This window comes from Trachurus trachurus, assembly GCF_905171665.1.
Source record: "Trachurus trachurus genome assembly, chromosome: 14".
NCBI lineage: Eukaryota > Metazoa > Chordata > Actinopteri > Carangiformes > Carangidae > Trachurus > Trachurus trachurus.
In genome coordinates this window covers 4922679-4948708 of record NC_139903.1, presented here as the reverse complement: position 1 = coordinate 4948708, position 26030 = coordinate 4922679, and the positions used below count along the sequence as shown (strand labels likewise).

The 26030-nt window shown below is 42.1% G+C and overlaps 1 protein-coding gene across 1 annotated transcript in view; it reads left to right on the top strand.

Moving 5' to 3' along the window:
• The window catches only part of jade2 (jade family PHD finger 2), a 193530-nt gene extending 189540 nt beyond the window's left edge, over window positions 1-3990 (top strand). The window contains exon 15 of the mRNA XM_083987249.1: window positions 3017-3990. Within this exon, the coding sequence (XP_083843375.1) occupies window positions 3017-3847 (831 nt within the window). The 3' untranslated portion in view covers window positions 3848-3990. The remainder of the gene's footprint in view (window positions 1-3016) is intronic.
• The last annotated feature ends 22040 nt before the right edge of the window (window positions 3991-26030 follow it).

Genomic DNA, 26030 nt, shown 5'->3' with positions numbered 1-26030 from the left:
CAGAGTCAGATTGATTCATTAGTGAGAAGAAGAAGGTTAAAAAAAAGAAAGTGGACTTTTGTTTCAGCTCCAGTTACAGCAGTCGGAGCTGCAGCCTGGGTCTTGGCAGTGACATGACAAAACTCAAACAGCTGATATCAGCAGCAGCATCAAACAGCCCCATCACCTTTTGAACTGAATCCCAGTCCGCTACAGTGGTGGACAAAACCGGTGCCAGGAGCCAAATAAGGAACTTAGAGCCTCGATTGAAACCGACGCCCAAAGTCACATCAAGTCCTTGGTCTAAAAGTTGCTCTAAGTCAAAGACAGCGGCTCGATCAGGGGTGAAAACAGACTGAAACTACAGTATATGAGTCCATACAAACAGAGAGATGTGGAGGTTTTTAATGGGATAGTTCAACATTTTGGCAAATTTGCCTATTGCCATAATCTCTATAGTAGCAGTAGGTTCATTACCTTTAATTATCGGTGCATGTTGTTTTGAGATCGGCGGGGCAGAGACGTGAGCTGCTCAGTGAACACAATGGAGGTGAACGGTACAGGTCCCCTGTCCCTCATCAAACTCATCAAATTCACAATCCAACAACTCCAAAACACTCTGGTGGACAAGTTGTGACCTGCACATTCACCACACTATGAAATAATCATGTAACATTGGGCGGAGTGATTTCACAAGCAAAAGTAGGCATAGTTCCAAGTATTTGCTTCATGTGTCGTAATGTTACATACTTCTACGTTATTATTTCATAGCGTGGTGAATGTGCAGGTCACAACTTGTCCACCAGAGCGTTTTGGAGTTGTTGGATTGTGTATTTGATGAGTTTGATGAGGGACAGGGGACCTGTACCGTTCACCTCCATTGTGTTCACTGAGCAGCTCACGTCTCTGCCCCGCTGATCTCATGTAATTAACCTACCCATATGACTGTAGGGATTATGGCAATGGGCGAATTTGCCAAAATGTTGAACTATCCCTTTAATACAACAACTGCATAGCATCTGCTTTTCTTTTCATGAAAGCAATGGCAAAAGCACAGAGAAAGTAGATGCAAATAAAGTAGCATTATACTGATGCATTAAGATAATAATAAGGAGGATAACAATAATATGAGGATTTGATGCTTTTCTTCTTTTCTGCTTTTCTTCTGCAAGCAGCAGAATTGTATTTTAATCACAATTGTCAGTATAGTGACATCATAATTATGTCACTATGCAACGTGAGTTTATCCAGAAAACAGTTTCTCAAATCAATACAAAAGACAATTTGGCTTCCTCTGCAGATAGATCACTTCTTCTGTCACCAACCCTCGGCAAAGAATCACACCCACACACACTCGAAACAACACCCATGCATGTTTGGGTTTTTTTAACGTAGAATTATTTCAGCCCTGATCGAGACCTTTTAGATCGAGTGTCGATATGAACGAAGTCTGCAGTCGGTTTGCACAATTTCCGCGGTGGGTTGATGAGTTGGATGAGAGCGCTGATGGTCGGAGCAGAGCTGCACTGTGGCTGACCTGCTGTTCTCCTCAGGAATGTGTTTGTGTATTGATTGGCAGGGGGCTCCGACCAGAATACACCATATAACGCCATTGTTTGGGAATGTGTTTTGGAAAAAAAACAAACAATAAAAAAAAAGGAACAGGAACAGGTCTTTAAATAAAAAACTTAAAAAAACAGAATGAGATGTTGAAAACCTGATATTGTTAAGACAAGGGGAAAAGAAAAGGACATTCAGTGATCAGTGAGTTTTGTCAAACAGCCACACAGGCTCCAGCGTCACAGTGGCCTGTGGTCGACACAAATAAGAAAAGCTCCTTTGTACGACACAAAAGGACAAAAGCTTGAACAAAAAAACCTCCCATGAAGACATAAACAATCAGAGTGTCAGATGCTGTCAGACGACGTCAGCGCTGTCATTCGCTTCCTGGCTCAAAATAATGTGACAGTCGCTGCTCACATCCTCCACCGATGAGCTGTTGGAATTGTTGGTGGGTGGGTGGGTGGGGAGTTTTTGTTCCAAAATATTACAGGCAAGAATGTGAGCGTGTTCAAAAACCACAAAAACCTCGGCAACAGGCAAATACATTGTTTTGATCTATGAGCGACTTTCCAAATACAGTATGTCATGAATATTTAGTGTAAACCTCATCGGAGAATGAACTGATTCAGCTGTTTTTTTATTCTTATCCTCTTATCGCATCTCTTTCATCTCTTAAGGTTGGAAAACTTATTCTGAAGCATTTTTTTTTATAAATCCTCTTCACACTCTCATTGCAACCAATTAATGTAATGCAGTTTCACAAAAATGAAAAAAAAAGTCATTCACCTGTGGAACGGACAATCCTGTAAAAACACGATCCAATCATCAAGTCAATTGGATCGTGATGTGTTAATCAAACTACCATCTGTCCCTCCCTCCTGCTGTATGTGCGTACAACCACATGGATGTTAACCTAGGGAGCCTGCAAATTACAGATTTTTTGGTCAACTCTCACATTTTCGGGACTGGAAAGCAAGACAAACACCCCAGAATATGTTAAAGGAGACATATTCTGCCCCTTTTTCACAAATTAAAATAGTTCCCTGGTGTCTTAAAGACATGTCTGTGACATGCTTCGGTCAAAATACCCCAAGGATCAAACATCACAGCTCTTTTCATCCTCTCAAAACAGCCCTGTTCAGAACGGCTGGTTTCAGTGCCTGTCCCTTTAAATGCAAATGAACCACTGCTTGCCCCGCCCCTTCTACTGGTACCAGGTAGGGGTGGTAGTATGCAAATTTGAAAACTAGTTACATCATTGTCAGACAACTGAGGGAACAGCTCGTAAAACCACGTGGATTCAACCTCAGGAGCCTGAAAATTACAGATTTTTTTGCCAATTCTCACATTTTGGGGCTGGAAGGCAAAACAAACACCTAAATATATGTTAAAGAGCCTTTAAAAAGTGATATTTCCATGATATGTCCCCTTTAATTCCCTTTCCTCACCTCACTTCCTCTTTTCTCTCGTGCAGCTCCTGCAGGGCGAGGAGAGCCTGCTCAACCTCATGATGGAGAACTCCATGCAGTCCACCTGGAAGACGCCCCAGCTGGGCCGGAAACCGCGAGGGACCAGCAAGCCCCGCGCCCGCGGGCATCCGCCCGCCTCCGCCCCCGCCCCCGCCGCCGCCGCCGCCCAACCGCAGTCGCTGCTGTCCGCCGCCGCCGCCGCCCCTGCCTCCGCCGCCAGCAGCCCCTCCACCGCCAAGAGCCTGTGGGCCAGCGTGGTGGAGGACAAGCCCAGCCACGTGGTCCGGAGAGGGGAGAGGTCCCGGGGCTCGAACAGGGTCCTGCACCACCACCACCTCCACCACCACCAGACCCGCAGCTCCGACCTGCTGGGGGACCCGCCGCCGCAGCCGCCCATCTCCAAAATGGATTCCTGTCACATCTCGGAGGAGCGCGGCCCCTGGGACAGCGTCCACACGGGGAACGGGTCCGTCTTCACCACCAGCTCGTCGCCGCCGCCGGCCTCCAGCCCGGGGGCCACGCTGCCCGACACGGCGGGGGCCGTCACGCGCGGCGGTGGCAGTGGCCCTCGATCCCGTCAGCCCCGGCAAGGAAAATCAAGAGGGAGGGGCGGAGGGGGAGGGGGAGGGGGAGGGGGAGGGGGGCTGGTGTCCATGGACCTGCCGCTCACGGGAAAGGACGCCACGTCCCTGCTGGACGCCGCGGAGACGGACGGGTACTTCTCTGATGGCGAGCAGAGCGATACGGACACGCGCTCCGGCGGACGCAAACTCCGCTTGCCACAGTTGCATTCTGGGAACGAGGACCTGTTGAGAAGGAGCGTGCTGGCATCCTAAAGAACCGAGACTCAAACCGACACACGCACACACACACACACACACACACACACACACACACAATTATCCCAGCAGAGTCCCGCTGGCGAATTGTTTCTCCATCTGTGCCCAGTCGACACAACATGGCTGGACGGCTTTGTTCAACCAAATCCCCGTCACATTTACCAATGGAAAATCTCTTCAGCTCTGACCTGCTTTCTTATTTTTTTTTTTTTTTTTTTTTTTTTTTTTTTTTGGAGGGGGGGATTTGAATGTAGCTGTTTGCCTGTCGTACAGTTAAAGCTTCTCCACCGGACCGTAGTTTGTTGTTAGACGACCACAAGACGCGACACGTTCAACAAATAGGAAACAAACGTTACCTTTAGTCTTTTTGTTTTGTTTTGTTTTGTGTTTCAGATCCGATTTTGTTTCTTGGCGTTGAAGAACCCTGCTCTGGCCTCGTGTCTGTGGCGTCTGCCAGACCTGGGAACAAACACTTTGGGGCATTATTATTATTATTATTATTATTATTATTATTATTAATATTCTTATCCAAGCTGGTTTCAGGGTCTGCTTCACTTCTGGTCTGTTACGGCCTTCATATGATACATCCAACGAGTCCTTGTTTTCTTGAATATATTCAATGGAAAGACAGTGTCACACCAGAGTTGTGTGTGTGTGGATGACATGGGGTCAACATGTATTCAGCCTTGAAAAGCACAACTAGCGAGTCATAAGAGCTGTAATGTAAGCACTCGTGTGTGTGTGTATAATAGATGCTCATTCAGGGTTGGGGTCAATGCTCATCATGATGATTCCGTTTCAAAAATGTTCACTAAAAATCTTAATTCTCCCCAAAAAACAACAAAAAAACCTTCAAAAAACCACACAAAAAAACACATATTTCCATTTTTTCCAGTTTTTTTTTTTTGAACGGCTGGACCCCAACCCTAGTGCTCATTCAGATTGTCACACAGAGCCACAAACACAGACATACTGACACAAAAGCAAATCCCTTTGCTCACATCACAGCCGTTGTTGAAATATTTGGTCTGACTTTTGTCAGCTGCTTTCAAATTCTTCCTAATTCTGAGCTTTTTGTTTTGTTTTGTTTTGTTTTTTTGTTGTTTTTTTTAAAGCCTGAATCTTTGGAGAAAAAATCATTGTAGAAACTCTGTGCCTTCTGTCGCTCGCCCTGTGCCCCCGCCTCCCCTCAAACCCAAACACACACACACACACACACATTACACTATTTCTCAATCAACCAAACAATCAGCAAGTAGATCAATGAGTCGTTTTTTCAATCGGATTTGTAACAATCAAACCAAAAGGTAATCCAGTCGGATCGGCTGCCGAGCGCGGCCAGCATTGGGCTCCTTGTCACCTTAACAATTGTCTAGTGCCTGAAACAAGGATGTAAATGCAGCGTTTGCCATTAATCAACAAAGCATCTGCAACAGTTAGCAAAGCAGAGCCATGCCGTACTATCGGTGCAAAGAGCTGCCTACTGTTCTATGCCCCCCATCACTGGATCTCTGCAGCAAGGAGGGAGCCATCGCTGCGCAGAGTCCGTCCAGGCTGCACTGTGAGCGTCGGACCACAACGACAGCAGATAGAATAGTAACATGCGAGCTAAGTGGGTGTTTTTTTAATCTGTTATCATTCATTCTTGTAAAAAATATGCTTCTAAATTTTGCACAGAAACACACAGATCTCCTGTCTGGTGTCTGGTCTCTGCAGATTCTCCTGAATTAACGTCAATGGCCTGATGAAATAAAAGTGAAAGAAAGCATAAAAACTCAAATGTGCACTTAGTAACTGAGATTCAACCACATCCCTCTCTCAGACTCGGCTGGCTCAGGTGTCATCACATGACCTAAGAGTGGAAAAACAGCTTTTACTTAAACCTTTTGCCTTTATGCATATGAAACAATCACTGACTCACTGTTAACACCATTTGATCTCCAGGTATTCACGTCTTCAATAGCCACTTATCTCCCGATTATCATGCGAGGTCTGACCAGGTTTGACCGTGCAAGCTTCAGGCTACAGACAAAACGAGTGAGTCAGACTTCAGATACTTCATGTTCACCTTCTGTATCGCAGCACTGAGCGCTCACGGCCGCCGCAGCCGCCGCCGACCGAGCTCTCCGCACCGATGGCTCCGCGGCTGCACATTTCTCCTCCTGTTAGATGAATGATGACGATGTAATAATCAGCTTCAGAGGCCTGCGCTCTTAAGTTCATGATTTGAGTTGTTTGTAAATTTGTTTTTAAGAAGAAAAAAAAAATACTGTTTGTTGTTCTCTCAGAGAGTTGTATTTTGTACTTAAGCAGTCCATGGTATTCTCAGGGGTTAAAAAAAAACTTTTAAAAAAGAAGAATAAAAGGTTAAAAAATTTATCGAAAAAGCGACGCAAGACGTAGATGCATATATATATATATGTATAAATATATATATACATATTTTATATCATATACGATATATATATATATATATATATATAAAGTGATGTGTGTATGTCTAGAAACTTCCTTATTTGGCAAGCTTCACTGTTTGAACTCCTACATGACTACTACTGAGCATGCTCCTCTCAGTGTGACCACATGACCATCAGCCCTGGGTTTAATAGTCTCAATCAATCAATCAATCAATCAATCAATAATTAATGCTCATTTGAACAAGTTTGAGTTGCCAGATGAGGCAGACAGGTCAGATTTTATATGAATATTGGCTCGGTGGTCAATTACAAGAAGGGACTTTGTTTTCACTCGTTCACCTTTCTTGCAGTCGAGACCCAAGTCGGGCTGAAATCCATCACATGTGATTTTTCAGGCTGCTTCACCCAGGTCTGATGAACAGACATTTAAATGGAGGTGCAAGTCCAATCTACTTCCTCTGTTTGTTTGGGCTTTTTTTTCTGTTTGGACGGCTTCTCACCTGTCTTCTGAAGCGACCACGCCAAAGAACAGATGTGTGTATCAGAGCAGCAGCAGCAGCAGCAGCATATTTACATCTATTACTATCTACACAAACACACATACACTCTCCGTGCTCTGTCTCTGGTTTTTTCAAGATAAACAATGTCAGATGAGCGTGTCAGACAAACTCTGCCAGCGCTGTCCGAGTTGGGTTTTTTGTTTTGTTTTGTTTTGTTGTTTTTTTTAAATACAGCTTGTCGGACCTGGTTCGGTCAGAAACCCTGTAAAAGCTCAGGCGCCGTGCCTTGGTGTCGTGTGAACCTCCTTTCGCTGGCGCCCTAAAAAAAAGAAAAGAAACGAACCTGGATTCTCCCAGATTTGCATCCATGTGGGTTTGGGGGGAGGGGGTTTCACAGAGACGATGGTTGACTCACACATTTTAACAACCCCTTCAGAAAAAGCCAAATGCTGCTGAACTGAAACCACAACACACACAGCTCACACCCACACACACACACACACACACACACACACCAGAGCTGGTATAACAGGGTTATAATGTACAAGATGACTAGTTTTTGTTTGTTTTTTTTCTCTAATGTATATGTGGTCCTGACTGCATCAGGAAGTATGAGCTTACTCAGAGTGAAACGCCCCCTAACAGCAGGAGAGTATTATTACAGGTGGCGGCGCTGCGTCTGTCTCCTTTTGTCCTTCAGGTGTAGCCATCGTAGAAGATTCACATTGTTAGTCTGCCACATAAAAGTCTGTAAAAAGAAAAAAAAAAACCTGTTTTTCCAAATCTGGGTTTTCGTTTGTTCTCTTTCTTTTTTGAACTGTGCAAAGTTTTGCCTCAGTCAAACTTTCACAACAGCATAAATTACAGAACAGGTGGATGATTTTTGGACTTCTACGTTGGCTACCGGTATTACAATCAGCATGGAAACTGATCATAACAACACACACAACAACAACAACAACAACGACAACAACAACTACAACAACAAAGCTTGTGTTTTGAAGGGAGGACGTGGTTCGAGTATCATAGCGACCCACGAGGTTCCTCCGCCGAGTGGTTGGTAACCATTCATGTGTTGCTAAGACAGAAAAATATAATGGTTTCAATATTCAATGTTCAGAGTAGCCTGACTTTGTAGACAGTGGTATTAGACAAGGCCTCACATGTAACGGCCTTAACATGTTGTAGCAAATGCTAAGGCTGCACAATGCTGGCGAGGAAAAAAGAAATAGAAATCCCTCTGCAGGAAGTTGCTCTTTCTAAAGATCCTCTCGTTTACTAGTCAGATTTTTAGCATCGTAGTTGTACCTTCTCTGGAAAATTGATAATTGCAGCTCAGATGTTTGTTTGTTTGTTTTGTTTTTTTTCTCCTAGATATTGTGCAGCCTTGGCAAACACAAACTGGTTATTATTCTATATTTACAGTGTGGCTTCAATGCCCTCTCCTTCCGCTTCGTAGATACTGTAGACTGGAGTCTTTTGCAGGTTCTTTTTATCAATATCCACTAGAGTGCAACTTCAAAAGCATCACTGTCCTCTGTGTGGTAGGCTACACTGGTGTGGGTGTTGGCTCGCGGCCCGTTATGTGTGTGTGTGTGTGTGCTCTGATGATCTTTTTTTTTTTTTTAATTTTGCAACTCTGTCAGGTCGGATATCCACACGATATGAGATGAGATCCAGATGCAGAGTTGTGTTCTTCCTCCTCTCTCTCTCTCTCTTTACATTTTCGATCTTTAATATCCGTCATGGCCGTTGTAATTTCTCGCCTGGCAGAGTGTTGGAGTGGTCGCCGTGTGTAATGGACAAAGATACAAACTCTCCTACAGTTTTCTGAGTGGTGGGGCTGGTGCATGTGTCAGAAACAAAATCCTCCCCTCCCCACCCACCCTCAGGTTGTTGGCATGAAAGCTGCACCACAGAAATAAGCTGGTGGGCATCATGCATGTAATGGCAGGTCAGAAACACACCTACACACAGCCATGAATTCTTTAGACTTCATCTGAAAAAAGAAAAAGAAAAAACCGCTGCAGGTAATTGGACCCTCGCCCACGACTCACGCAACTGTCATCTGACACTGTTGTAAAATTCCCCTAAAATAAAAAAAATAAATAAAAAAGAGGCATCACAGCACCGCACTGCACCGGCGGAGCCCGGGCCGTTGGTTTACCCTCACAACAACGTCCTCAGCTGCGCAAAGATCATGTTGGAAGCTCTGAGATTTGTCGCTCAGTTCAGATCCATCCCCCACAGAAACACCGGGAGGTTTTTACAAAGCGAGGCCAATTTTCTTCTTCTTCTTTTTTAAAGGGACAGTGTGTAACTTATTTGGCTTTTTATTAGCAAAAATCAAATATTGCTTTCATAAATACATATTTACCAAAGTCTAATTACAATCGTATACAAATGAAAGCTTTCTCGTAGCTCAGAATGAGTTGTTTACAAATACATACGTGGCGGTGCAGTGCACCCAACCGAGGCTGCCATGTTGGATCGCCACAGCGCTAACAGAGCTAAAGGCGCTAACGGCTTAACGGAGCTAACAGGTACTCGCCGATACCGATGCCGGCATTTCCGGCAGTATTGGAGTCATTTCCGATACTGGTTTCGGTATCGGAACAACTCCACAATTGGGAATGAAACACTCCTAACCTCTGACAGATAACCTATATCATATAGTAATCTGGTTTACATCTTCACCTCATCATTTGATGATCCTGAACTACTCCCAGTGGTCTCAGTCGTGGAAGACGCCATTTACGCCAACCTTTTTTTTGTTTTGAGCAAGTGAGCGCTGGTAACTAGAATCTGAACGCTAGATGTCACGATTCCCTTCCCAATTTACACACTAGACCTTTAAATCAAAATCAAAACAGTCTTTACATTCCGGGTGTTTCTTGAGGTGGATGAAAGAGTTTAGTGAGGGTTGCGCTGTTGTGGGGTTGTTGTTGGGTTTTTGTTTTTTTGTTTTTTTCTGTGGGGACCAGAAGGGCATCAGAATACTGTTCATACAATATCTCTCTCTTCCTCTGTGGTTGCTCCTTCGTCCAGTAAAATCGTGGTTTTGAGGCTGTCGTCGGGTCATTGAAGCCAGGATTGGCCAGTGCTGAAACATTTCATCCGTGCACATTGGAGGGGAAAAAAACGAGAATCCAGATTTGAAATATCGCCTCTGGAAATCTCGATGAGAATTTTAAATTAATTCCTGTTCTGCCTAAATCCAGATCCAGAGTGATAGTGCTTCCTGTTTCTGACCTCATTGACAGTCCTGGCCTTACTGTCCTGCACCAGCCACACAAACCCCACCCACCTACCTACATACCTACTTACCTACCTACCTACCGCTGGAGTTTATATTCATCTACAATAATGTATAATACTGTTCAACTACTACTACTAAAGACATTTTCATTTTCCGTGTTTTGAAAAAGCCGTTGCAAGCTGTTAATTTTTTTTTTGTTTTGTTTTGTTTTTCTTTTGTAACGCTTTAGCTGGCCACCGTGGCTCGTATCGAACTAGAAAGCTGACTCATTATCTGCTTCCTCTGTTTTTACTGGCGCTTTTGCTTCTCCTCTCCGTTACAGCACAAAGTTATGGCTTCAAGGTCTCAGCATCCACAACCCAGACACACTGCACAGATTGGAGGTTTCAGTCATCCGAATGTTTCTCTCAGACAGAGCATGCTGTGGAGGCAGAACCGAGCTCACTTTGTCGAATCAGATCTAATTTGTCGGGAGTCAAAGAACCACAGTGGTTTGAATCAGAGGGCCCTTTGTCTTTCATTCAACATGTTGCAAGGTAGCGAACAGGCAAACCCCGGATCAGGGCAGGAAAATACAGTCAGTCTGAACTGGAAAGGTCGGATGCATTACACCAGAATATGAGAAACATGTGATGAAGTATGTAAAAAAAAAAAAAAGCAGATATCTGGAGCTGAAACTGAACATTTGATTGTACAGTGACAGTGGTGAGACGACAGGAAATGAGAGGAGAGAGAGAGAGAGACGGACAGTGACATTCAACAGTTCCTGAGCGGGACGTGAAACAGGAATGTCATGATTCACATTCATCGCCCTCTTTTTTTTTTTTTTAACAGTGCGTCCTTCTCAACTACCGATTTCACTGCCTGCCAATTTCTAAAAGAGATACATAAATCACAGTAATCCCACAATAAGGCTGCCAAGGTTTCTCTGACGATTAATCCTTTGGTCTGTGAAATGTGAAACATATGTCTCCGAAGCCCAGACGTCTTCAGATGTTTTGTTTCTTCCAAGCGAACAGTTCAAAATCCAAACATGTTCAGAAAAGCTCCAAAAATATTCACATTGAAGAAGCTGGAACCAGAGAATATTTACTTTTTTTTTCTTTCTTTTTTTTTCAGATAAACAATCAATCGATTATCAGAACTGTTTAAACTTCTTTCTTCTTTCTTTTCTTTTTTAGCTCAAATTAATGAATCAGCTAATAATTTTTTTGCTTTCCTGAGGAGTTAGACTTCTCTCTCTCGTCCTGGAGGAAAACCTGACAGAGAACACATTCCTGTGTTTCTCCTTCAGTCTGGTTCTGCTTCTGGTTCTGGTTCTGGCTCCACCTGCCGAGCTCCAACACAGTGAGATTACTTCTGTTTCCAGAGCAGTGTTTGTTTTTTTTTTATTTATGACTAAAGCTCCCATCTGCACAAACTGCACACCTTACTCTGCCTGCACCATCCAACATCTTCCTCCTCCCTGCTTGCTCCTCCTCCTCCTCCTCCCTCTGCAGGTCCATCCTGAAACCCTAAAAACAACACCTCTTCCTCCCCTTTTTCTCTTCCTCCTCCTCCTGTCCTATGCCTCCTTTCCACAGCTCCTCCTCTCTCCTCTCCTCTCCTGTCCGGTGATCAGCCTCCTTGCCCAGCACGTGGCTCTCTCTTCTTTTTTCTTCTTTTTTCTTCTTCAAATCGCTTATGAAGCATAGAGGGGAGGACGAAAAAAAAAAGTAAAAGAAGGAGAGGGAGAAAAAAAAAAAAGGATATCTGGAGCTTTAAGGACAAATAATGACAGGCACGTGTTGTGGAAGTACGTGTGAGGAGGGAAAACGTTGCTTTGCTCAGGCCTGGAGAGCGAGAGAGAGAGAGTAGAGAGATGGATAAAAAAGAAAGAGAGGAAGAAAGAAAGAAAGAGTGGAGAGGAGGGAGATGTTTACTGAAGCGGAGCCAGAGAGGCAGACAGAGAAAGAGTACAACTTGTTCTTTCCCCTGCGTTCTGTTTGCAGCCTGTCCGCTCAGTCAAGTTAACAAGCAGCTAATATAAACAACACCAGGCCCGTCCCTCCTCCTCGCCCTCTCGCCTCTTCATCTCCATCTATCACTCTCTCTCTCTCTCTCTCTCTCCATACAGCCAGGTCTCCATCCAAGTATTTTCCTTTTTTTACAAACTGTAACAATCAAATCAGGAAAGCAGAATTTGCATTAAATGGCAGGAACGGCCCGGAAAACAATTCAATTCGGTTAAAGAATATTTAATAACAAAGACATGGACCGTGACTTCCAGTATAGCTCACCCTCTGTGGTTAGTTGATAGATTTATTTCTATTCAGACGAGAGAGAGAAAAAAAACATAAATTCACAACATTACTGAGCAGTAAAAGACCAGCAACAGCGATAACTGAAGCCGGCTGTCAACAAATCCCATGGAAAGACCAAAACCAACAGCGAACCGTCTCCACTAACGAGTGTTGTCTTACTCCTCGGTGCCAAACGTCTCCATCGTTGTTCAAAACCTGCAAAGAAACACATCGGTGTAGTTTCACTGTTGCTAAAGTAAAGAAAACAGCAACTTTATATTAATCCGGAGCTGAAAACAGTTCCCAGAAAATGTCAAATTGTTTTGTTTTTCGTCAAAAACTTGACTGTTTTGGTCTTTCTGCATCTTGTTGGGAGAAAAGTCCAATACAATCATGAATCCTCTTCGAGTTTTAGATCTTCTCACATTAGTTGGTTTTGGTTTTTCCATTTGATTTGTGAAGAAAAAAAAAAAGATTTAACACCAGCTTTATTCTGAAAGTGTCAAAATCATCCAGGTAAATGATCGTTTTGGTTGGTTTTTTTTCTCATAACTTAAACGTCCATGATTTGAAACATATACAGGCACATCTATATAAACACAGACAGGTTTCCATTCTTATGTTTTCTTTTTACAAACTGTAACAAATCAGATCAGGACAGCAGGATGGATGGGAGTGGGTAAAAATCAGCATTAAATGACATGACGAACAGCCTGGAAAACAATATGTTATAATATCTACCATGGCTTATAAAAGTTTTCTTTTTTTAAAAAAAACTTGGATGGAAACATGGCTCCAGCCTCCTCTCTCACAATCTGAGTAATTTATTCAACTTCCCCTTTACATCTGGTTTTACCATCGGGCTTCAGCCTCTGCTCCTCAGACGTACTGTACTGTATATCACCACACACACACACACACACAGGTCCAGGTGTAAATGCCACCAGGACTCACTAAAGGTCCATTTGGTCACATTAAACTTTACACAAAGCATAAATAAATATAAGTATAACAACAACAACAAAGTAAGAAAATTAAATTAAAAAGAAAGGGACAGGGTGCGAATCTTAGTTTTATGGAGGAAAGAGTGATTTCAGCTCGAGCACCGGAGACGCTTCACTTCCAGGTGTAAATGTAATCTGGATAAATCACGTCTATCTGGATTTAAGACGCAGGTTCAGAGGCCTCTGCACTGCGCTCCTGTTTCTGCTCTTTACTTCACCGTTCTGTCTCCGCTTCACTTCCTTCTCCTGATTTGTTATTTCATCTGTTTCCTTCTTACAGTTCTTCTTCTCATCTCCCCTCTTCACCCTTTTCCTCTGAGGCAAATATTGCGTTTATGATTATTTCCCCCCCCATTTTCTTGTCCAATCTTTGATACATGAACAGGGCAGTAGGTGTTTTGATTACCTGAATTTGGGAGCGTGCATCCCCTCTGTGTGCTGTTATTCTGAAATGTGAGTGTGTGTGTGTGGCTGCAGGAGGAATGAGTGAGTGTACACAACTCGCAAATCCCGCTCTGAGGGTTCAAGGCGAGAGAGAGAGAGAGACTGTGGGTTAAATGAAGTTAAAAGTGTGCAGCAGCTCAGCTGTTCTCACACTGAGGTGACTGACCTTTCGCTTAAGTCTCTCTTTGTTCTCCTCACCTCATTTTTCTTCCATCTCCTCCTCCTCCTCCTCCTCCTCCTCCTCCTCCTCCTCCTCCTCCTCCTCCTCCTCCTCCTCCTCCTCCTCCTCGATCTGGGCCAGACTGCACCAGCCTCTCTCACCTGAGGTGTGTTCAAACCAAATGGAAAAACAAAATGACGTCGTTCATCCTCAGAATCTATTGTAAGGTCATTTTTCTTAATAAATCTGCATCCACACTTTAACATCTCAGTCACAGGGAACCATCTGAACATCAGAGTGAACATCTGGTCACTGTCACTGCACCGACTTCAAACTCCCATCTGTCCACTCCTGCTCATTAACACTCCTTCTTGTCTCTCTCTCCACATACTGTATATATATATATATATATATATTTCTTTTTTCATATACAGCCGTTGCCTTTAAGGATTTGGTTGCAGATTGAGTGACAACATGTGTGTGTGTTTTGATTGGACACATTGGATCCCATTAGAAAGTCCCGGTCTCTGACTTGTGTCATCGTTTTCCTGAGGAAGTTCACGCTGACAGTGAAAGACGAGGGCAGCAATTATCCACTCGAGCTCCATTTTATGTTTAAAGAGACTCTGGCTTAGTGTGGACAAAAGAGATTTAACCAGCTTACTGTGGACGTCCTCTTAAGCATCTCTCCCTCTCCTCACCCTCCATGTTTTTCTCTCCTCTCTTTATCACCATCGTCTGCGTCTCTTTCATTTTCTCTCCTCAACTTTGAGCTGCTTTGTTTTGTTTTTCGCCGTCACACTCTCGTCATGTTTCTCTTTATCTTTTCTCTCCCTCCTCCTCCTCCTCCTCCTCCTCGTCTCCTGCTCTATCTCTCCTGTGCAGTGCAGAACAGGCGCTCTCTGACTCATTAATAACAAAAGACAAATCTCGCTCTCCTCTCCTGACCTGCGATTCTCCCCAAAAAAAAAAGTTTCCTCCCTCAGGTTAAAAACACATTATCAAACATCACAGTTCAGTGGAGTTCTGGTTTGCTAAAACTTCAACTTTCAACAACTTTTTTTTTTTTTTTTTTTTTTTTACACCTTCACCAACAAGAACATATGAATATTTTTTATTTTTGATCTGTTGTTTGAAGCACTTCCATGTTCTTGTTTGTTGAAAGAAGGTTCATTGATTAAGCTGCTCTCTCTCGCCCTTCTCTCTCTGCTCTCTCCTCACATTTTCAAATATTATTGGGTATCATTCTGCATCTTATTGGTCATATTTAGGCACTATTTGACAACCAATCCGCATCATCTAATCAGAGCAGAGCTGGACACAGGCTTTTCGGCCTCCTCTTCCTCCATCTCCTCCTCCTCCTCCTGTCTTATTTGTCCTTATAAAGGTGTTGAACTCTGCTGCTGTGTCCAGTTTCTCCTCCACTCTGCATCGGTTCTTCAATACAATAATATGAATGTTGCAGGAGTTAATCCTTCTGTATTCTTTGTTTCAAAGAATGTTGTGCCATTTGTTAATAGCAAAGAGAACTATTGAACATATATGAAAAAGAAGAGCTATTTTAAATTATTTTTTGGCTTTTTTTGCTATATTTATTTTCTTGTATTAGAATCTTCTTTGTAGGAGGGAAAAAAATCAAAAAATGTATTTTTCATTAGTGCGAAAAACCTATTTTCTTCCTTTTTGTACAATTTCGATGTTTTAAGCGAGACTTTGAAAAGCAATATGATGATGATGATGATGACGATGATGATGACGATGTTTCCTGTGACTGTATCTGCATGCTGTTTGTGTTGCCTTAATGATGGCTGCATCCCACTATGACCCCCTCCCTCCTCCCTCCCTCCTTCCTCCCTCCCTACCCAGTCCTCACCCTCCCTCCCACCCTCCCACCCACCCACCTCTGACCCCGCCTCTTCAACTCCCACCTTCATCTAATGGAGTCCTAGTCCCATCTGATCCAGTCCAGACCAATCCAGTCCAGTGCAGTCAATAAAGCAGTGCTTTCTGTGTACACAAAACCTCCTGTCTCGCATCTTTCTTCATCAACTTGAAATGGTTCAATGAAATGAAATGGTTAAAGAGGAACTATGCAGGATTTTTACCTTAATTATGTTAGATTTGTACCTTAATTAACCTGCTTCAGAGTCCTAATGCTGGTTAAATCAATGACTTGTAACTTGTTCCAAGGAGAATGGAGGCTCTCTGCCCTCCACCTACTGTAGCATCTCTTGGCTGAAAACCAACCTTATAAGATCAGAGCCTCCAACCCGGTGTCCCAGCTCTCATCTCTGCGGCACCGCCACACAAACGCGCCCCGTAACCTGTAATCTCTTGTTTATGACAGATAAGACTACACAAATATACACATGGTAACATGGTAGATGATAAATAACATTATCCATCACTCCATGGATTGATTTCTCACCGGCTTCGTTGTAAACAAATGCACATGGAGGAGAGGAGGGTTAGAGACACAGAGGAGGAGAGACCAGACTTGTATAGTTCCCCTTTAAATTGACAAATTGAGTTCATATTTATACAATATTTATCATAGATCCTGCTGTAAATGATAGAAAATGTTGTTAATCAATTTAAATTAATGACGCCTCAGGATTTTGGAGTCAGCAGCAGCAACAGCAAACCTCCACCATTAAGAGATTGAGGAACGTAAATTAAATCACAGGAGCTGGTCTGTGACCAAAACAGCAATCAGCCAACAACTTGATTGTTCAAGTGGCCAAAAACCTCAAAACCCCTCAAATTACATTTTGCTAGAACAGAAATGAAACAGAGAAACCAGCCTCTCCCAAAAGTCAACACATGGCAGCAGCCTGGAGTTTGTCAAAAAGACGAGAGAGATGGAGCGTGACGCACAAGATTCTGCGACCTGATACAGTAAAATAAAAAAAGAAATTCAAAACACTTCAGCTGCAATCCTCAGTGTCTGCTGGAAGAACTGGGCAGAGATTATGGAGCCTCCGAACATCACCCAAACCTCACAGCACGATGGTGCAGCTTCAGACTTGGCCGGAGAGAACGGGAAGAGGTCCAGGAGAACAATGCCGAGATCCAAACACAGGCAAAATCTCGAGGAGAGCATGTTTCCGAGTGCCAAAGGGCTGAGAACGGGGGCCAACGAATCTCTGCTCCAACAGGACTCAGACGTCGCTGCCAAATCAATGCTGGAGTGGCTTCACAACAAGAATGTGAAAGTCCTTCAGCGGCCTCAAAGCCCAGACGTGAATCCCAGAGAAAATCTGTGGAATGACTTGAAGACGGAGCCGTGTCGGTGCCATGTTGGTGCAGATGTTTCCTTTGGGAGAAACGATGATCGTCTGTCTCACATTTGATTTGAACGTCTTTATACACAATATTAATCGATACTTTTTATATTACCAATGGATTAAATGAGTATGTGTGTTAAAAAAAAAAAAAAAAAAAAGGAACAAAGAAATGATTTGAGCTCCTGGTGCTCTCCTCTCTCACCGGTGCTATCAGCCACAGCAGGGAGCTGAGAACATTTCTGATAAACCCACCGCAGACCACCTGCCAAACACCAGACAGACAAAAGCCCCATTGAGACTGGATTTATTTCTCTGAGGGAGGTGGAGCAGTTTTTAACATCACCTGCACTCCTCGGTAATAATTACAGCAGAAAGTGCCGACTGTTTTTTTTTTTTTTTTTTTTGGGGGGGGGGGGGGGGGGGGTTAACTCACTGGTCCTCCTATAATTAAAATCCGGCCCTGGCATTGTTGTGTTTGAACCAGATCTCTGACTTTTTTTTCCCTTTCTTTTTTTTTAATTTTTTTATGAATAACCACCAGAACAACTGCTTGTCCTTCTTCTTCTTCTTTAAGTACTTTAGGTTAGTGTTAATCAGCTTAGCATGAAGTGCGTATGGTGTGAAAACCGAGAAAGACACGTTTTTGCTCATCTGAAATCCCCCCAAAAATATATAAAGACCTATACGAGAGACAATAGAGCTTAAAGGAATAGTTCACCATAGATGAAATTCAGTCATTAGATGATGAATACTCCGTAGTTTTTTATTCCTAAAAGTGCATCTAGAGACCCGGGAGGCCGGTTCATAGTCCAACAAAAAATGTATATGAGAAAAATAGGGCCTGACACAAAAACGTCCATAAAACTACACAAAAAACCTTGTCATATTCCTCCATACTCCTCGTCCGCTCCAATCCATGTGTCCTGAAGAAGGGATATAGTCCAGAGTTTACTCGAAATGACGTCATTTAGGACATTTTTACAGTCTAAACAGCCCTATATTGAATTTGCCTGTGAACGTCAGAGCGCAATACAGGACTGTTTAGGTTGTAAAAACGTCCTAAATGATGTTGTTTCGAGTAAACTCTGGACTATATCCCTTCAGGACACTTGGATTGCAGCAGACAAGCAGTATGGAGGAATATTAAATGGTTTTTGTGTAGTTTTATGGACCTTTTTGTGTCGGGCCCTATTGACTCTCCTATAAGGATTTAGTTGGACTACGAACCGGCCTCCCGGGTCTCCAGATGCACTTTGAGGAATAAAAAACTACTCCAGAGTATTCATCAGAATGAGGGTGAGTCACTAATGACTGAATTTCATTTTTTTGGTGAACTATTCCTTTAAAACCAAGACTCATACACACTCTTCAAATAGATATTGATGTTTGGCTTTGTCCTGTGGAACATCAAGGTTGAGTAATTTTGTGATTGTCAAAATGCATTCAGGAACAATAAGGAAAATGTGAAGACCCCCCCCACCCACCCACATCTTCCCTCGTCATATTGATCCCATCCAAATTGTTGTACCAAGTCCTTTTTATTTCTGTCTGCAGTTTGTTGTGCACAAAACAACAGCTAGAAGACATGAACTCTGGTTTTATATTAATTTAATCACCATAGAAACTGTTAATAATGCCCAGTATCTGCTGGATGCATGAGGGCCAGGATACACACACATCACAAGTGTTTATAGGCGACCTGATCCACATGGCTACGCTCACACAGTGGAGTAAAAACCTGGCCACGATCAACAGGGGAGGGGGATGTAATATCGTTTAGAGATGGAAGGAAGTTTTTTTTTCCCTGGAAGACATTCACAGTGTTTTGCACTGGGTTGTTTATGTGAAAAGTGACACAAATAGTTGTGTAACAAATGAAAAACAAAACAAAACAGAGAGACAGGGATAGTTGGAGAGAGGAATTCAAACCCCAGCGCATACTTTCACACCTCCGCACAGCTGGGCAAGGCGTGAAGAGGGTGTGAAAGTGGGATCATCAGACATGGTCAGACACAGTGTTCCTATAATCCAAAATCAAAATGCCATGGGATGGCAGGGGGTTTCCAAAGCCGTGCATCCCAACTGTATTCTGCATCTTTCCCATTTCTTTCTTTTTTTTTTCAAAATTTCCACTAGAGCCAGTTTGGAAATCAATAAAGCCATCAGTGGTTTCTCCCTCCACCGGATCAAACCACTGTCGCTCCGGCTTAAACTCAGTAAGAGCACAGACATTAATTTGATTTTATTTTTCTCCACAGCTCTGTATTTTTGTCTTGCATTTCCAAAAAGATATTTTTAAGGAAGTAAATGTATCTTGAATTATTTTTTATTTTATTTTTTATTTTTTTAAATCAGGCTGCAGCACCATAAAAGGCAAGGAAAAAGGGCCAGGACTTTAAATACTTTATGAAAGCACAGTAAATACAGAGTGTGTCCTCAAGGGTTCATTTCAGGTTGATAAGTCCTCTACCCACCGTTTTCTCTTCTTTACTTGGCTTTTTCATTTTCTGCAGCTCCCTCCCTCCCTCCCTCCCTCTCTCTCTCTCTGTCATAATCTGAGCATCTCCTCCAGCTGTTTTCTATCTCACTCTTATCCTGCCTTATAATAAGATAGACATCAACTCTCTCATCTCTGTGATTCACACAAACACACCCTGGAAACAAGCCAAACAAACAGACATATTCATAATAATGGAAATCAATTTAGCAGCACAAAAGCAAAAGCACCTGGAGAGACTTTTTCACGCACCTGGCTTTCCTCACAAAGCTTTCATTTTCACTTTTCCTCTGGGGCCCCTTTGTGAAAATCATTTTGTTTTGCAATCTAAATGTTTTTTTGTTTGTTTTTTTCCAGGCTATTGTGAAGGCTTAACTGGTTCAATCTGCTGTATAGTTACACTACCAACCTACTATCATCCCACCACCACAACTTCAGGGATCTTTTGGTTACTTTTTTTTCTTCTTTCAATCAATCCAGGGATTTATTTCCTGTTTCACCCAGTTTCACATTCTCAGATTTTTGTAAACAGCAGGATGAAGTTTCAGGCCTGGATGTGCCATCAGGGACTCAGGTGAACATTTTCACACACCTGCTACAGTGTTTTTTTTTTCCTTTACATGCAGCACTTATTTAAGCTGCGGTGGTCAGGGTTATTACTGTATGTGAAAATTGGCGTCAGTTATCAGTCTGCCACCTGCAGTAGGCTATCTATAGAATAACAGCACATCTTCCCCTGTTACAACACATTATCTGGTATTCTCCCCGTAGAGGTATTGAACAATGTCTGTGTCAGCTTCGGTTGTGTTTAAATTAAGACTTGTGGAGATGTAGAAACGTTCTGCAGAAAGTGTACACATGTTTTTATTGGAGCCAGTAGTGATATGTTTACTAAAGGTCAGATTACTTAAAGGGATAGTAGCATTTTTTTTAAAGTGGGGTTGTATGATCTACAAATAGTCCCTAAGTACTTTAATTGCAGTAGAAGACTCTCTGCACTCCTCCCGTTAGCAACGCCAGCCCATAGCCCTGCCCAGAGATTTACAACATACATTGTTGTGAACAGACCCAAAGAAACGGCCTATTTTCGTGGCCTAAAAGAGGTTTTATGTGAAAAAAAAAATACACAGTTCCATTGTTCGCTATAATATAATTTTTTCCAGCCCTTCATAGTGCAGGAAAAACGCAGTTTTTATTTGGACCTAACCAACTTACGTATCCCTCCGGCCCAGGGTTAGCGCCCGCCGATCAGCAGTTGGTTAGGTCCAAATAAAAACTGTGTTTTTCTTGCACTTTGAGGGGCTGGAAAAAATTATATTATAGCGAACAATGGAACTGTGTATTTTTTTTTCAAGTAAAACCTCTTTTAGGCCACGAAAATAGGCCGTTTCTTTGGGTCCATTCACAACAATACATGTTGTAAATCTCTGGGCAGGGCTATGGGCTGGCGTTGCTAACAGGAGGAGTGTAGAGAGTCTGCTACTGCAATTAAAGTACTTAGGGGCTATTTGTAGATCATACAACCCCACTTTTTAAAAAAAAATGCTACTATCCCTTTAAGACATAGGACTATTTATTTATCCCACACATGGGAAATGTATAATATATATAAAGTAAACGATATAAAACCAACATATAATAGAGAGAGACATTCTGTACAGTTATGTGCTATTTCAAGAGTATATTAACAGTTCTTTACAAGAATAGAATAAAAATATACTGTATATATGATACGTTGGCACAGAGTGAATTAGGAAAGTTTGGTTGAAAGTGCATGAGATGTGCACGTGAAGTCAACAGTGAGATTCATGAGTTTGTGTTTATTAAAAATACAGCAAAGACTGTTTGATGTTATGGCAGATATTCTCATCTCTGTATCACCAAACAATCCAAAGTTAAAGTTGCTCAGAGTTCATAGAAATGAAGAACTATAATACATACTGTATTATGAGTTAAAGCCTATTGCTGGATTACTCAGTATAACATGAATTACTGTAGATGTGGCCAGTGGAAAATAGTGAGCAACTGTTTTTGCTCAGACATGTGTTTACTGTTGATTTCTTTTTTAATGTGATTATTTTTTAATACTGAAGAGCACCACAAGCTAAATTCCATTTACTCCAGCACATGGAGACGGAGGCAAAAATCTGAGATATTTCTGATGAAACCATCAACTCTGCATCACAGATGACAGAGAGAGAGTGTTTTATTTTTGTTTTTTGTTTATTTTTTTCAAAGCATTTCAATCTTTCATGAATTATCCTCACGGATGGAGGAACTTTGTCCTGAGGGAGAGGGTTGATTTAGTTCAGCTGTTTGTCTTCAGGTCTGATCCTCTCTTGTTTTGAAGTCATTTTGCAGAGTGAGGGTCAGAGAGTGACGTCCCACATTAGATTAGTTTATTTGCACATTATAGGCTACTACTCGCAAAAAGTGTTATGGATATTTGATGTTCGGATCAAATGTATGGAAAATGAAAAAGCTGATGCTACAGTGATATTACATCATGAAAATAGGGCAGTATGGGATGGTGATTTCTTCATCTCCAACAATGTATTATTGAAACGTATTGAAATGTATTGTGTTTTGTTTGTTTGGGAAGTGTGCAATAACTGATGTTCTGTTTGTTTGTTTTCCTTTTTAATCTTGTATGGATGTGTCATGAGTGTGTGTGTACATGTAGGCTACGTCTCCAACTGTCATATGCATTTTATGTAAATATATTTATTGTCTGCAAGTCAGCTTTTACCATCCACTTTAAGTCCAAGTTTATTCTATTCTATTCTATTCTGTTCTATTCTATTCTATTCTATTCTATTCTATTCTGTTCTATTCTATTCTATTCTATTTTATTCTATTCTATTCTATTCTAACCAAAGCTAACAACAGTGGCGGGTATACCACAACAAAACATGTCCATGTGTCAGTAAGTTGTCATGTGACCAAAGGACGTCCACTTCTCGGCCTTTCTGTGACTCTTCCAGTCTCTCTGTGTCTCCATGGCAACTTGCTGATGACACTCTGTGACACTCTGAGCTCAGTGGACAACATCCCATCGTCTGTCTGAAGCCTTGTCATCGCACCAGGTACTGTTGTTGATGTTGATGGATTGTTAATATACAGGTGTGATCATCAGGATGAAGACGACTGATTCAGTACAAACTGTCACTGAACCAGAACAATTAGTGGTGGATTCATGGATCAGACACTTTGTTCACCTCATCACCTTGTTAGAGAACAGCATGTTATGTTTTATAAAGACTGAAACAATGAACAATTGGACATGTGCATTCAAAAGTTTAGAGAAGGTCAAATTAAAGGGATACTTCACCCAAAATCAATAATTCACAGATTTTCTACTCACCGTCATGCCAAGGAAGGGTTTGGAGAACTTTCAGAGTTAACAAAACACTTTCGGAGTTCCAGGGAGGATAGAGTTCACTTTTGAATCATCCAAAACACACACTATGAAACATCCAAATACCTCCATCGTCCGTACTGAATAATGTAATGTGTTTTTAGCCTTGTTGTAGCAGTAGCTCCCAGTGGCTACGTGAGATTTGCTGCGAGATGTTCTTCCGTGTTTACATCAAACATCCAATGGTTTACAACGACGAATGAACATCTCGCAGCAAATCTTGCGCGTGCGCATGTAACGGATGTGCACTCACTCCACCCATAAAAGACATGCTAACCAACTTGCCAAGCAGTTGCCAACCTCTTGGCGAAGAGGTTAGCATCGTCGCCTCCAGTGCGGGAGGTCGTGGGATCGAACCCCATCTAGGGCAGGCCGTGAGAAACACAACGTAGAGGGCCAGATATGACATCAGCTACACGCACAAACATCAACAGAGCCACTGGGAGCTACTTCTGCACACCCTTCCTTGGCATGACAGTGAGTAGAAAATTAGTGAATTATCGATTTTGGGTGAAGTATCCCTTTAAGTTTAAGTTGTGCAGGAGAGATTGGCAAACAAACCTCCCCTCTTAAAAACAACAATGGTCGTCTTCGTCGTGTCAGAATTAGGTGATAATAAGTTGATTATCTAAAATAAGAGCAATTTACCTACAAAACGAAAAACATAGACTTATATACGTATTTGCTAATTAATGATCTTTTCAGATATTTTTTTTTAACCATGATAATGTACCAGGTACTATTTCAGATTAAAAACTATAGATGGGTAAAAAAAAACAACCAAAAAACATGCCAGGCTAGAATGATGATTCGTCATGAAAGATTGAAATAAGAATGAAAAATGAAATATGTTTATAGGTGCGTAAATGATCAATAATAATAAGTATTATTGGGAGAAATATATTGCCCTAAAATAAAATTTTGCTTTGGGCAACAGTACAACATAGCTCTTCTCTTCCCCTCCAGGTCTAACATTCAGCAAAGGAGCTAAATCAATATCAAGACTAACCACAGCCTTCACAGCAAACACAATGAAAAACTGATAATGATAACTTTTAATAATGTACATCAGGCAGGAGTTGTATACTTGTGATAGCATATGGATAAATGATTCAGCCACTGTGGCGTGAAACGCAGCCGTAATGACAGGATCGGTTCCAGTCTTGTGAGTTCTCGAGAGCAAAGGATGGTTATCATCAAAGTTAATGATTTGGTGATACAACACGTCTGAATGGGCCGCATAGTTAACTCTGATGTGTGCAGACAGGAAGCCTGCGTAAAACCCACAAAACTGTCACAAACAGAGCAAAATAATCTGATCGACAGCTGATGTGGTTTTTCTGTAGCGCGCACTTTCAATATCGTCATGGACAGAAGAAAATGTACAGCAAGTAAATTGTTGATTGCTGTCGATCTCTGAAGTGTAAAATTTTCTTATATCTGTCTCTTTATACCTGGCCTCCTGTAATCACGTTATTCTTACAGCTTAGAGTCCTCGCATGGGTCAATGAGGAATTCAAAGTATTGTAAATCATCAGCCAGTTCATCAGCTTAAGTAAACACACAGGCCCAAAGAGGAATGCTAATAGGCTTTGTCTTAGTCCAATGGACACGACGCGGAGAGAATAGTTTCCTCCGCAGCAACGTGACAACTGGCTGGCAAAGAGGAATGACAGATGAAAATTTAAATGTCAAGGAATCCATTTAACAGGCCTTTCTACTGGCAGACACTCAATCTGACACATTGCTGAAGAATCAATAGAGAAGCAGAAAGATGTTTGGAGGAATATTTGGCCGGCTCAGCGTCCACCACCACCACCGCTCAGTCCTATCAGTTACAATCTCATATATTGTCCTCCACACACACACACGCACACAGTGAGAACATATACACAACATATGCAGCAGGTCATCATAGTCCCAACACTATAGCACTTGAGCTTTTCTCTCGTTTTTCAGTCGCTGCTCCCGGGAGATCTTTATCTGTAACACATCCAGCCCCGACCAGTATTTTCACTTGTCAGGTGTTGAAACCATCCAGTGCAACAACAGGCTGAAATGTCAAGAGGCCACTGGGGTTTAGTGTGTTCCTGATGAATTATAAGTCATCTAGTTCCCCTTAAAGCAACAAACAATGGACTCAACAAAGGGCTCGGCTTTTACCGAAGAAAAAAAGAAGAGGTGCCAAATCCCACGGACATGAAAGATAGTTTGTTTTTGTTGCTCTTGGTCCAGGTCCAGGCAGCTCTGCAGTAAGTGATGCAGCACTTCCCAAACGAAATCCCTCTTAAATAGAGGGTGGGGTGGAGGAGGTGAGTATGGAAAAAAAACATTAGCAGATGGAGAGAGCATGTGTTTGCAACTTTTAATTTCTTAACTATACATAAGTGTCTGACCAAGACTGGATCTCTGAGTCCATGAAAAAAAACCCATATGTATCGTTTAATTAAATCCTCCATATGTTCTTTTGCAGTGCTGAAATGTTTTCGGCACATCCGCTGAAGTTAAATCGTCTGTCACTGGATATTTTTCGAAATGGGTTAAATTAATTATGTGTAATAAATGAATGTGTGACGCCACAAATCTTCAGTCTGACCTTCTGCAGACTGAACTTCGACCTGATATTCGTCATCTTGCTGTAAATTGTAAGTCAAGTGGTGCATCATTGTTGGATTCAAAGATTATTTCTCATTTACTTGATCAGTCCCTTAAAGGGATAGTTCAACATTTTAGCAAATTGGCCCATTGCCATAATCCCTATAGTCATAGCAGTAGGTTCGTTACCTTTATTTGTCGGTGTAAGCTATTTTTTAGAACGGTGGAGCAGAGCCGCAAGCTGCTCAGAGCTAAACTACGGAGGCTAATGGGATTTATTGGTTTCCCTCATCAAACTCATCAAATACACAATCCAA